This window comes from Rhineura floridana, chromosome 1, assembly GCF_030035675.1.
Source record: "Rhineura floridana isolate rRhiFlo1 chromosome 1, rRhiFlo1.hap2, whole genome shotgun sequence".
Taxonomy (NCBI): Eukaryota; Metazoa; Chordata; class Lepidosauria; order Squamata; family Rhineuridae; genus Rhineura; species Rhineura floridana.
In genome coordinates, this window is record NC_084480.1 from 159,798,533 (window position 1) to 159,813,333 (window position 14,801).

General features: G+C 42.3%; 1 protein-coding gene across 1 annotated transcript in view; it reads right to left on the reverse strand.

The window, feature by feature from the left end:
- Positions 1–14,801, reverse strand: part of CNN1 (calponin 1) — a 121,150-nt gene that overhangs the window by 54,806 nt on the left and 51,543 nt on the right. Inside the window, exon 3 of the mRNA XM_061582112.1 lies at positions 13,078–13,344. Within this exon, the coding sequence (XP_061438096.1) occupies positions 13,078–13,140 (63 nt within the window). The 5' untranslated portion in view covers positions 13,141–13,344. The remainder of the gene's footprint in view (positions 1–13,077; positions 13,345–14,801) is intronic.

Sequence of the window (14,801 nt, forward strand, 5' to 3'; positions counted from 1 at the left end):
ACCAACTGAAAGCCTGCAGGTCAAGCGTGTTACATGCTTTGTTTGGCAAGCTGATCAAATGTTTCTTGTCACAGGAACTTTAGACTGATGCTCTGTGATTGACTTAAAAAACCAGCCAACCATTTCCTGCATGAAGGTGCATCCCACAAGTTAAAAGAAGAAAAAAGGAAGAATTGCAGCAGGTAAAGGAGTGTTTACATGAACATTCCAGTTGGCCCCCAATGTTGTATTTAAGTTCACTGGTTTTGTCTACATTTATAAGATTTGTCTGCTCTATAAGCACAATCTACATAATATGTAATATACTTACAACTCCCATGCAAATTTAGCAAATGTACTTGATCAAGTAGATGATCTGGTTTAATGAAAGTACCATAAATCTATCTAGGCGCTGGATTAAGGCAGGGGTGGGGAACCTGTGCCGCTCCTTTGTTGGTGGACTCCAACTCCCATTAGCCCCAGTCTGCATGGCCAATGGTCAGCAATTATGGGAGTTGTAGTCTAGCAATATCTGAGGGCCACAGGTTCCCCATCTCTATATTAAAGGATGGGAAGAGGAAATACAAAGGAGTACTGAATATACAAACTGTCTGTCTAGTAGCCATTTACAATCTACAGAAGGATCACCAAGATACAAAATATAAATTGTAATTGTACCAGTAGTTATATTTTCAGAATTCCCAGTCTGAAACTGCTAGCTTCTAATCTACAGTTCCAAAGCATATTATTGTTATAAGCATGGGGGTTGGAATGGATGATCCCTGTGAGTCCCCCTTCCAGCCTCTGATTTGGAATCCTGTGCCTTGGAATGGGGAACTCTCTGCTGGTCAAATGAGTCTTTTGTTAACCAAATAGATTGGCCGGGTAGGATAATGGGTCTATCAATTGCCCAGCAACGATGAACAGGCCAGGAAGACCCTTTTGTCATTGAAACTCTTCAGGAGAGCTGCCCCTCCCCAGGAGAGTTTTATAGTTTTAGTTGTGTCTAGATAAAGGCTGGTAACTGCAGGCAGGCAGAGAGACTGGCTGTCTGAATCATGGCTATAGGATGCCTCCTGCAACCCAGATGGAAAAGCTGGATATTGGACTGCTGATGCCTTGAACCCCCTCCATTCTGAAGCTGAGGTTGGAATGTGTGTAAATAAATAAACCATACTTCATAAAGACACTGCAGTCCCTGTTGACCTTCTTCCCAAAGGAAACCAAACCCTGGAGGAGTGCAGGGACCCCTGAAATCTCACCACTCAGAGATTGGGGAGGTGCGTAACATTATGAACATAATTTTTGCTGCCCTGGGCTCCTACAGGGAGGAAGGGCAGAATATAAATCAAATAATAAATAAATAAATAAATAATTCAGAAGTTATTTGCAGACATTCTGTGTTTGCAGAAAAAAACATGGAGGGGGGGGAGATTGAGATTCTGGCAGCATGTCTTATCCCCTCCATGTGAACTGTGTTCACAGAGATAGTAGACATTTGCACAGATAAGTAGTTGTACTTCACATGATGTGTACACTGCAAAAGTTAATTGTGCCTATGTACATAGGAGTCTATGTGGAGGGTTGCCATATTGCCTGGTTAGTCAGGTTTTACCCAGATTTTAGTAATGCTAGCTGGTGCCACATGAGGTAGCCCGGATTCCAAGCTTGCTTTAAAAAAAAAAAGTCTCTAGATTTGTAGATCCAAAGATACAACTGTGGAGGGAGTTTTCCCCCCAATCATTTTGTGAGAAATCAGACTACTCCCACCTTACATTGTTCTTAGCCAATGAGGGACACCATAGCTGTCCTGGAAAAATCAAGAATTTTAGCCTGCCTGCCTGCTTGGCTGCATATGCAGAATCTAAGCAGTTTAGAAAACTACACGTGCTCACTTGATCAGCACATGCAGTTCTGCCCCTTATCCAGACTAGCTTATTTTCTGGTTGAGTCAGCAAGAAGTACCCTTCATCTCAACTGCCTCTGTGTTTCAGAGTACGTGTCTGCAGTGGTGAATTATTTATTTATGTGTTTATTATTTGATGTATATCCCACCCTTCCTCCCAGCAGGAGCCCAGGGTGGCAATGGGAACGAATGACTAATGGGAATGTCTGTCTGCCATCACGGAGGATGAAATAAAAGGGTTTGAATCCACCAAACACTGCCTCCCCTTGAACAAATACAAGATATAAAAGCAAACCTCTCTGTAATATTAGCAACTGCATTTTTTGGTGCTGCCCCCACCCTGTTAAATGGTGCTTACTCCCAAGTAAAGTTGCATTGGAATGCAGCCTTGCTCATCCTGTGGCCTAGCAGAGCCTCTGTTCAGCAATTCAGAAAAAGCTAAAAAGTATTTTTTAAAAATACATATCTTTCAAAATACCAGTAGGCATCTCCTCACCAAAGATCACCCTACTGTGTGTGTGTGTAAGAGAGAGAGAGGGAGAGAGTGAGAGAGAGAGTTAATCTACACAGTGGTTTAGTGTGTGTTTTGTGCTACTCATATCTCCTTTTAATTCATATGGTTCACATGACGTTACTGGCAAACAGAAGCTATCACAGTTTCACCTCTGTAAACCCATACTAACTCAATCCGCTGATAATACAAAAAGAGAAGGAAAAAACATCTACACTCCATATCTCTAGTGCTTGCAGATGCTTTGCGCCAATGCTTTTAGGTGGGTGTGTCAATCCCATCTCCACGCCCACTCCCTCCTCCTCCTTTCGTTCATTCTATTTCATGTAGACTGAAAAGCAACTTCCAGTTGCTCCCTGTTCTGCTAGCCTTTTTTATGTTGCTGCAAATGGTACCTTATTTTTCTTTTCCCCTTAAATTATGTGCATAACCAAGATTTGTATTTCAGCTGTATTGTATCAGTGAAAAAACAAAAAAATTGCTCTTCTGGGTTGTTGTTTTTAAATGAAACTTACTGGTAAAAGAAACTGAGCATGCTTGGTTGCCAAGTAACCAGAGGGAGTGGAATTGTTAAATTAGAGGGAAACTGCGTGATTGATCCTTTCCCTCAGTGAGAATAGAAAACACCATCTTTCCAGCTGGCATTGAGCAGAGGCAAAAACAGCATTTTTAGTATGAAGCAATGCTCCCATGTGGATAAGCCCACACACATATATTCAATGCGGTGTGGGTGCAACCTTTTCCCCTCTTAAGACCAATAGGAATGGAACAATCCACCCCACAGTCACCACACTGGGAAGTTATTTGCTTACTATGTGGTATTTTTTCCTCTTGGTGCTACATGTCTGCCCCCTGGCAGTTGAGATCTTTGCCATTCCCACTGCCATGCCAGGTTCTTGGGAGAAAATGCAGGTTGGGGCTTTAGCTCTTTCAGGGGACACCAATAGCAGTATTATTCATGGAAGGTGGCAAGTGGCTGGGTGCTAAGGTATATTCCCCTTTCTCACTACTGTGTAAGTTGCCCTGTCTCATGCTAGCACAGCTTGCAGGTCTCTAGAATTCACTGCATTAAAAAAGAAAAGAGGTGCCAGCACTCAAGTCTCTATCATGTTCCAGCCTTTATCATAGAAGGCTGTTCTCCTCTCCCTGATCTGTTATGTGAGTATATTAAAGACACTTCTTGCATGCTCAGACACTATTCTCTTTAGATAAGATTACTGACTGAACTGATAATATTGAAATATTGATTTCTATCTGTGTTACAGGTTGTAGTGATGTATTCATTTCACATATCCTAACTGTTGGTACAGATAACCTCTCAATCATAATATTGGTTTTAATTGATGTTTGCTGGGTTTTTGTTTATTTTGGATTTTAATACTGTTGCCTTGACTTTTTTTATGTTTGTTTCACCTTTGTATTTTTATTATGTTTTTATATTGATTGTGTATTATTGCTGTTATTATGTTTGTAAGCTACCCTGAGCTCTGTTTTTAACAGAGGAAGAGCAGGATATAAATCCTCTTAATAAATAAATAAATACGTAAATATTCCATAATGTTGCAAACTAGAATCTAGGCCTTTAAGACTGGAAATATGTTTTTTAAAGAAAATATTACATCCTCCCCCAGTTTTTGGTGGTAATTACAAAACAACTGGACAATGCAACCTTTAATAGGCTTAATTTGAATAATTAGCAAATAATTTGCATAATATGCAAATTAGCCTGCCGGATTTGTGGGACTGGAGTTTGGCAACCCTGTCTATGTGAGTAGTCCCCAGTATTAACATTCTTCTCAATGCATGGACCAGGCATGTGGAGGGGGGATGAAGCCTGCCACTGCGATCTTGATTCTTCCACTGTGTAGAGCAGAACAACATTGAATGTCTGCACATGGCTAAGAGTCTCTCCTAGTCAGAACCTCACTGTGGTCCAAAGGGAGGACAAGTGCAAGAATAAAGATATGGATCTCTCATTTTAACCCCTTACTGCCATTTTGGGTGATGGCAGGTGTGCACACTGACATGGGAGGTAGATGGGGTGGGTGGGCCAGTTTAAGCCCTAAGCTGCTTGCACTGGGAGGGGGTATTGGGGTGTACAGCACTGTGGGCCCGGGGCAGGCTCATGCACAAGGGACCAGACATGCCTGGTGCCGGCCCTATGCCTGGCCCATCACTTTATTACCTGCTGAACTCACAGGTGGAGAGAGCTGGGCTATTACTAGGCCAAAAATGCATACCTACAATGCCATATGTCATCCCCTAATTTCTCCTTTCCCTCTTTGTCTTTTTCTTTCCATCCCTTTCTTTCCCACATTTATCACTGATGTGTTGTTGATTATTATCTACTGCTATGGATTTCAGAGAAAACATAGAGAAATTCTTTATTTGGGATTGTGCTCCAAACTTATGTTCAGAATGCTCATCAGAAAGGCTGCCAAAAAAAATGAGCTGGTGCAGCTACAATATTTATTATTATACAGCCACAAGAGTGGCTGTATACTATAGTCAGTAGGGATTTTTCGTGTTCTATCATGTTAAATGAAAATACCACCCTCACCCCTTTCTGGTGCTTTGTATAGTCCCAATTCAAAACAAAAACTTATACTGTTGGATTCTTATACTGTTGGATTATACTCTTATACTGTTGGATTCAGAATCGCTTGCTCTACAACTCTGGAAGTTTTCTTGGTGATACACAACCCCCCCACGGAGAATCCACAGGTTAAAGTGAAAAACGGGAGGAAAAAAATTAGAAGCCGTTTGGACTTTTTTTTGAGAAATTGACATAATCTGTTGAAATTCATTAAAAATCAGAGATGACTGTAAGGTATCCCTAATCAAATCCCTGAGCTTGCCCCATACACAGTACTTCATCTGTAGTAGGTTTAAATTTAAAAAACGGCATGGTTTATTTTTAATTAATTTATTTAAAAATGCATTACAGTGTATCATAAGTACCGCATGCGTAGAAGAGTTCTTTCGTTTCACTCCCCCTCCCCCTCCCCTTTCAGTTACTTGGAGGAAGCAGGGGAAGTCTGCTTCTGTGATTGGTGGGTAACAGACATGTGACTCACACCGGCCTTCTGCTGAGCTTGCTCTGTGTGAGGAAGCACGTGAGAGAGAGAGAGAAAATGGCCCATGGAGGGAGAAAGCAGCAGCAGAATGGAGGTGAGTGAGAAAGAGTCAAAAAAATGGGGGGGGGCTTTCTTTCTGTTCTTCTCCAGTCCTGTTTTAAAGCAATTAGGCAGGGCTTAGGTATTACATTTTTTTATTATGTAGGAAACTAATACTGATTTGTTTAAAATTAATACTGATTTTTTGCAATGACCAACTGGTTTGACAACAAACTATTATATGGGCTGTATGTATTTATACATCTGCAGTGTGTGTGTGTGTGTATGGAGTCTTTCCAACAACCCTGGTATTGAGTTGGTGATTGGAAACCAAGGCAACTCACAATAAGAAATAAATCCCTTTAAAATCCAATAACCATAAAGCAAGAATAAACAGTTGGAAAACAGCCTAAAGAGGCATGATTCTGAATTTTGGGTTGGGTGAATGAAGTTTATTTATTATTTGATTTATATCCTGCCCTTCCTCCCAGTAGTAGCCCAGGACGGGAAACAAAAGTACTAAAAAGCACTTTAAAACATCATAAAAAACAGACTTTAAAATGTATTAAAACATCTTTGAAAACATTTTTAAAAAGCTTTAAAGAAACATTTTTTTAAAAAAAGAAAAGGCTTAAAACATATTAAAAAGCAATTCCAACACAGACTGAGACTGGGATAAGGTCTCAACGTAAAAGGCTTGTTGAAAGAACAAGTTCCTTATCACTTGAGGTGGAAGTTCTCTGCACACTTCCCAGTTTAGTAAGCCCCATTGAATACATTAGGACTTTCTTCTGAGTAAACAAACATTGGATTGCACTATAAATATCTTTATAGATTGTGTAATTAATAAACATATTTGACTGTCATGTTTATATAAATATTTCTTCATACTGTGTCCCAATAAGTATCTGATTTCACACTATGGTTGTAGATGATTTTTTCCTCTACATTTTAAGTGTGCCCTTCTTCCTTCGGGTGGTCATGGTACTCTGTTGTTTTCATCCTGAGCACATGGTCACCCAGTACACTTTATAGCTCATTTCCATTTCGAAAAATTAATTAAAACGATTTACATGCAGGCAAAGTTGATTAAGTAGATCAACACATTTAAAGCACATTCAACTCACATTTAAAGCGCATGACTTCCCCTAAAGAATCCTGGGAAGTGTAGTTTCCCCCTCACAGTTATAGTTCTCACCACCCTTAACAAATGAAAATTCCCATGATTCTGTGGTGGGATTCATGTGCTTCAAATGGGTGTTGAATGTGCTATATATAAATGGTGTGGATCTGCCCTAGGTATGATGTGCATTCAAGAGTGAATTGCAAAGAAAATTTTAAAAAGATGGTTTTTTAAACGGGGAGGGTTGTAGCTCATCGGTAGGGCATATGCTTTGCATACAAGGTCCAAAATTCAATTCCTGGAAAAGACTATTGCCTGGAATCCTGGAGAGCCAATGCTAGTCCATGTCATGAGTACTGAGTTAGATGGTACGAAATGGCCTGAGTCAGTATAAGGCAGATTCCTTGGTTCCTAAAAGTGGGAAGAGACTAAGGGCCACAGTGACTCCAACATTTGTTACCAAATTCTTCCAAGCTACACAGGAAGTGGATTGGACTGTGAAAGACCAACCCAAATTGTGTTTGCATTTTGACCAATTTGTAGGGCAGTACAATATCTCAGGGAGGAGGTCAGGTCTCCTCCTCCCCTGGTGCATTCACTATAGCTGCCCAATTTCCCTGCTTTTTAAAGTTTGATAGAAATAGCTGTGAGCTATAGGTACATTCTTAAACCGCAAGGCTTTTTGCCTATTAGTGAATATATATATAAACTTACCCACAGCGCCGAACAATAAGTTGTATGTTTAACTCTATATGGCAGTTAAGAATATATTTGTATGATAATGTGTTTTCTGTTTTCCCATTTTCTTATGACTAAAACGTTAGGAAAAATAACATTCTTAAATGTATTTATTATATTTGTATCCAATTCCTCCCTTTAAGGAAATCAATGAACATGTTTCCTTCATTGCATCTTCACAACAATGCTATTTGATGGGTTAGGCTGAGAGAAAGTGGCCAACTGGCTCAAGGTCACTCAGTAAGCTTCAGAGTTGCACAAGAATTGCCACCTAGGCACCTTGGGTCAAAATCTTGTACTCTCCCCACTAAACCACATTGACTTTCTGTCAAATACTTGTGGCATTTCTTTTCATACTCACACACATACATGCACACATATAAAAAAAGATGAAGGGTTGTGGAGCTACATTTGAAGATGTGCAGACAAACCCTTGTGCAGCTTTACAGCTCTTTCTTGTGGCTCCAGCTACTGTGATTAAAATTAAAAATCTGAAACAATCAGATTGGGTTCAGGGGTCACTGTTCTCACAGGAATCCACTGTCACAGATTACTCTGTGTTTTAATCTCTGCTTTTGACCTAAGAAGGGGAAGCAGGATGTGATCCAAACTATCTCTGTGAGCAGCTTCACAGAAGTGAGCAATTACATGGTATGGATAACAAACAATGGCATGTTATGGATAGCTGTAGTTTGTCATGCCAAGAACAGGTACACTTTGTGGCATAGACAAAGTTGCCTTAGTAAAGATTCTATGGAATTCAAACTGCAATACAATAAAAATACAGTGTAAGAAATAAAATAAGCAAAAACTACAGCTAAAAATAATCTAGCACTACATTTCAATTGCTACAACCAACACGGGGAAATCATTATGTGATCTGCCAAGATCATCAGTAATTTTCAAGTGGCCCATGGGGAAAAAAAGATTGGGAACCACTAGGCTAGAGCTTGCAACATCAGCAAAAGGACAATATATTATGTATATTCTGAACTGGGTCTGATGGGAAAAGAGGGCAGGGATTCCAGTCTGAGGATGTTTCCTGAGATAACACCCTTCCATGCAATCCTTGCTAGTAGTTCCCTGCTCCCTGATAAACCCCAGGCTATGCTTGGGACTTCCTTGGAGAACTGGAAGTTCCCCAATAATTATGGCACATTATGGCCTCCAGTGTGGCTGGGGTTGGCTCCTACTCTGGCTCTCTTAGCATGTCATTAATTCAGTTTTCCCTTGTTTATTCCAATGATACATGGTTTTTCATTCTGGCTGTCAAAACATCACCTTGTTCTGGCCCTCCTGTTTGCAGAATAGCTTCCTATGGTGTCTCTGTAAGCAAAATGCAACATTGTTCCCCATCTCTTTAAGAGCAAGAACATGGGTATAGCTCTTATCTCTTTAACAGATAAAGGACTCTTACTTTCTACCAGAGCATTGGAACTGCCCTATGCTCACCAACAAACCGACAGTAACATCCCAATACAGGTGCTGTCAGTGCATTACAATACAAGCCAGTTTGATCTCAAAAATAAGAGTCACATAGATTCCCTATGACTACTCTCTGAACCCTCCAGCATCAAGTTAATAGATTTGCCTGTTATCCTATGCTGCTTCCTTCTGGGGAGAGATGGAAAGCAACTGCAAACAACTTCTCTCTCAGAGGAGTTGTAAAAGAACGATACCCTTGAGAAAGCTAATAAAACTAAAACCATATAAAGTCAGTTCCAAGACAAATTGTCATTGTTTGTAACACTCTGTGGATATTTTCCCTTAGTTTTTGTAACAATTAGATAGGTTGTGTCTGTGAATGGCCACCATCACACCAAGTGGCTCCACACCCCAGCTCTGTGATAGTGGCTTGAAAAAGCTGTAGCCGCTGGTATGAGAAAGGCTCTCCAAAACTATTGTAAGTGGGTGAAGAATGCACTGAGGTGCAGTGTTTGGCTCCTGCAAACCGAGGCCCATATAGCAGGCTTTGTATCCTCTGAGTTTGACCATAATCTGTTGATATAAAGATATGTAAGGGTTTTTTTGTTTTTATGTTATGGTAGGAGCTAGGTCATCCAGCAATTGTGAGATCTTTATCCAACAGATTGGCTCATTCTCCGTTTAGGAGTTTAGCGAACAAACAGATATTTTTCAGTATTTCAGTCAGAGAATGGCTTAATAAAAAAACTAGATTAATTCTTCCCGCATCTAAGTGCCCACCCCATATGCATGAGTTTTTATTCAGATTGAAAGAAGTATAAATATTTGCATTTGTAACCAAGTTTCTGCAGCTCATCAATGGCCATCTCTTTGTTCTGCTGGAAGAGTTCTGTGTAACTCAAACTTTTTGTTTACAGACTAGGGGTGTCAACTGGAAGGTGCACTCCACATGTCTAAGACACCAATTGTCTCATTAGAGGGAGGTGCTGTGGTGCTGAGAATGCGTACTCCACAATAGTCGAGTCGTGAAGAGGTTTGTTTTCTCAGCCTGGATTTAAGATTCATGCCTGTCCAACAAATGATCAGTGATTTCCCCTGCCCTAATATTTGAGAAACTGTGGCTATTGTATTGTTGATATTTGGCAGGAGTGCAGTTGTCCAGGATGAAGCAGGCAATCTCCCTACTTTTCCCATCCTGTGCAGAAGTTTGTTATTGCATCACAGTCCTCAGTGTTCAAAAAGAACCGTCCTATTGTGATGGCTCTGGAATTTATATGTGGGGGAGGCGAAATGGTAGTGGCAGTGGTCTTTCTCACCTGGGGTCTAAGGGCAGACATCCCGCTGCCTGCCAGATGCACACCCTGCCAAACTACGCCTTATATAGAACCAGCCTACAAAGAAACCCCAAAACTGACCATATATGGTGAGCCTGTTGCTGCCCAAACACCAGCAGCAAAGAGAGGAGTGTTGTCCAAAGCAGTAGCTGAAGAATGTAGCTGTGGAGGGGGATGGGAAGGAAGAGACTGGCCTTTTGCTGGAACTAGCACTCTGGTGAGCCCCTGGAAGATGAGGCTGGAAGAAGAAAAAGCCAGGCAATGTGGTGAACGGGCAGGAGGGTCTATATTCTCTAATAAATCAGGGCCAAACCAAGACTTAAGTGTTGTATGATCACCTACTGGTCAGCTCATGGTATGGCACTACTGCTCAGTCTACCCATTTTCTCAGGCTGACCCTCCTGGGACTTTTTTCAGAGGTAAGAGAGACCCAATGCCTTTCCTGGAAGAGAATCTCCTTCCCTGGCATTACATGCAGGGATGCTCTTTTTGTGGGGAAAGGGCTCTGAAGATACAATAAGGGTGAGGAGCAGGCATCATACATCAAAGTAAAACAGCAAAAGCCTCTCTTTGATCACAGGATAGGTAACCAGGCCTTTAGTTTTAATCTGTACTTACTTTGGATTAAATTCCACTGGACTTTGTTCCCTAAAGCCCAAAATAAGGAGAAAACAGGCAAAATGTTTTACAAGGATAGATTCCAAAATATAGCATCTGCCCTTGGTAAAGAGGGGCCTCTGAAGAAGGTGCTCTTATTTCTATTATAAAAAAACCTCCAGTTTAATAACATCGCTATAGGCGCACATGTGTTCCTATAAAACTCCAAAAAGCTGGTAAATTGGGTGGCTATAGTGAATGCCCCAGGGGTCTGAGAGACCATGCCTCCATTCTGAGATATATACTGTCCTACAAATTTGTGAAAATGCAAACACAAATTGGGTCACTACCGGGGTGCGGAGGGTGCGGCTCGCACCCGGGTGTCACCATGAGGGGGGTGACACCCAGAGCCGCCCCACCCCATGCCATTGCCCGGCAAGGCTGCTCCAACTCCTCCTCAGAGGTGGGCGGGCAGGTGAGACTGGGAGCAGCGTCAGCAGGGTGAGGGAGGCGCGCCGGCGTTCCCAGGCCTTCTCCGGCTGGGTGCCCCTCCGGCGTGTGCCCTCCCAGGGGCATGGACGGGGTGGCTGGCCTCGAGTATGCGCGCATACGCATGCGCACGCAAGCCCAGCCACCTCATCCATGTCCCTGGGAGGGCGCGCACTGGAGGTCCGCACCCCCCCCGCACTCCCACTAGTGACGCCGCTGAATTGGGTTGGTCTTCCACAGTCAAATGCACTTCTTCTATATAGCTTGGAAGAATTTGGTAACATGCCTCTGAACATATGGTGAGTGCTGGCAACAGCTGCAATGAGCCCCAAATAACAGAAACAAGACTTGTGCAGTGCTTGTTTCATTTTAGCAGGGAGGAAGCAGCAATATAAAGACAGTTGATTGGTCTTTCATACTCCAATGAACTTCCTGTGTAGCTTGGAAGAATTTGGTAACATGTGCCTCTGAGCATAGGGTTAGTGCTGGCAACACCTGCAAAGTGTTTTAGAAGGACAGATTCCAAAATATAGGAATTGCCCTTGGTAAAAAGGGTCCTCTGGAGAAGGTGCTCTTGTAAGCATGACTGCTGTGACAGACCTCTGTCAAGTGCTTTAGGGTGGTGCTATCAGGGGTTGGAATGCGTGGCTATCCCACAGGATCCCTTCTATGGACATTTTTAGATGTGAAATCCTATACCTACTTACCTGGGAACAAGCCTCATTTAATTCAGTGGGACATTTCTGAATAGACATGCATAATAGTACGCTGTTAATGTGACTATAAAAACATACACTGGCCAAAATGCCCATTTGCATTATAGAAGCCTCTCTTCTGTGTGAACAGCCACTAGGCCTTAACATAAACAGCATGACAGACACTCAAAACGCTCATGTTTTGAAATTCCTTTTTGCTGGTAAATGCCTTTCTGCCACCAAAATGAGTATAATAAAGGATGTTAAACCTGCTGATCTTGGTTATGATCTCTTTCTTTGGTCTAGCCCAAGGGTACCCAGTGTGGTTCCCTCCAGCTGTTGCTGAACTACAACTCCCATAATTCCTGACCATTTCCCATGCTAGCCGGGGCTAACTGAAATTGTAGTCCGGCAAGACCTGGAGAACACCATGTTGGGTTCCCTGGTCTAGCCCTTTTGTTCTGTGAGAAAAGAGTGTAGCAGCTAAGAACGTGAGCGTGGAAGTGGCTCTACTGTTCTCCCAGCTGCAACATCTCCATCTGCAATAGGGCAGCTGCAAGGATTGAAGCATTAATGTTAGAAACGAGCAATTAAAAATTAAATTAAAATTAAGGATTGAAGCATTAATGTTTGAAACAAAAGCAATGTTTTTTCCTTTGCTGCCTGAACTGTTAGGCAATCAGTCCACATTGTTCATCATCTCTTCAGGTAAATGGAATTGTTCCAAGAGGTGATCATTTAAAGTTGCCTGTAATTATTATTTACATTGGCTATCATTGCGTCAGAATTTTAAAAAATCAGTTTGGAAAAAAATAAACCACATCAATAAAAATCCCAATAACAGCTACAGAACAGAGTTGCCATGTTAAAAGTGATGGTGTCTGCTTTTGCTCATCTGTTCCACAATGCCACAAGGCCCATTTCCTGATGCTTTGCATAGTGTTTTTCATTGCCTTCCCACCTGGACATGTAGTCACTTCCTTCCCAATCTCTTCTGCTGCTGAATAAGTGCCCTGAAACAAACTGTTCTGTTGCCTACGGCAGTGCTGATGCTGTTAAATCTGTACTATAACCAATACAGTCCCATCAATTAGATTAACAAGAATCAGCTTGTGGAGTGTGACTCCCAGTGCTAAGACCCCCAGGGCTCATTGCTATCCTTACCTTATTCTTGACTTCAGCTGACATGCCATAGGCTGGGCCCCTGTTGAAGTGTGTCGCAGACATGTTGCACACGTGCTGTGTTGCTGTTTTGTGTGTGTGGTTTGATGCTTTCTTGGTGCACGTCGCATCTGTCTCTGCACTGCTTTCCTTGCAACTTTTAAAAACTCTTTGCTCTCAGGCTCTCCCCCTCCTCCAATCCAAGGGGGAGTTCTTCCATTGGTCAGACAGCATGGCCAATCGCCACCTGCCAGGGATTCTGATGTCAGCCTGTTGGTATTAAGAAATAATGGTGTAATTTTTTCCAGCTTGGGGGGGCATCCAGTTCTTCTGCTGACTCAATTCCCTGATGGCTATTCTAAATATTTAAAGGAGCCCTTTGTCACTTCTGAGCATGTGAGAAGAAGCGAAGTGTTGATGGATGTGATTGGCAGAGCATCCTCTGCTCATAGCTCTCCCTACCCAGTAGTAATGCCACCTCCTGCCTCTTTTATGTCATTGGTTCTGGACTCCTCTTTCTCAATGTTGTGCTTCTGTGTGGCTCTTTTCTTTGCATCTCCCTCCCTCTCTCCCTTCTAGCATCTTTTCCAAGGAAAACCTCTATGCCAGTCACTTTCCTTTTCATGCATCAAAACCCAAAAAGTACAGCTAGAAAGACAGAGTCCAGTCATCCAGAGGGCAGCACTTAGCTGTCTGGCCAGGCCTCCCTGACCCTCTGTGCACCAGTTCCCTCTGTCTCCTCATCTTTGTTTTTTTAGTATCACATTTTGCTCTAGCTGCTGGGTTTGCTCTTTTTCCTTTTTTGCAAATAACTTTTGCAAACTATCGGCATGAAACAAAAAAGTGTAGTCTGAAACTTTTTTTACCACTAAAATTAGCTGCTGCTGCTAAACAGTTCTGGCTCTATTGACTTGCAGAGTCTAAATAAAGGAAGTCTTGCAGAACTCTACTGTTCAAGTCAGACACGGGAGGGGAACAGGCACACTGCATTTGACTGAACAACTTACCATGATTTGTTGAAACTGGCACAGTCACTACCACAAAACCTCTACAGACATTAGTGGCAGCTAATCTGCTGTACTTCAAGGATGAACAGATTTTGCGACGTTATCAAGAGACAGGAAAGAAGATTGATCAGAATAACAGGATTCTCTGCAAGCTTAATTACAACCACCCCTTCATTGTGAAAGGGCAAGCACTTCTTCCATAAGCTGGAGCAGCTCAGCTGGGACAGAGCAGTATGCCTACATCTGCGTTTTGGCATAAGCATTTCTGCTGGGCACCAAGGCTGTGAAATTTGGCAAAAACATCAGGTGGAGCAGCTTTTTCCAGCTGTGCTTTGTCTTTTAAAAACACCCTGCTCAGAGTTAGGAGAAGTCCTGAAGGGCCCTTGCCATGCTACAGGAATTTAGAGGCTGTTTTGAATTCAAGGATGTCACATCAGAATGGATTATGTTCTCCAAGGGAACATGGGAATCCACCATTAAGGATTGCCCTGTAGCCTCCACACATTATCCATGCCCTGCTACTGCACTGTTCCCAAGGCTGCGGCCTACCTGTCAGCAAATCCTGTGCAAGAGCCCCTGCACTGAAGCTAACTTTTTATCCCATCCCTCACTTCCTTTGAAGTTCCTGGTTCCCAGGTTGTGCTGCTGGATTGGCCTCCAACTATGACTTATGACTGCAAAAGTCTTCAGGTTCTTTGGCAAACCAGCACGGATAAAGCT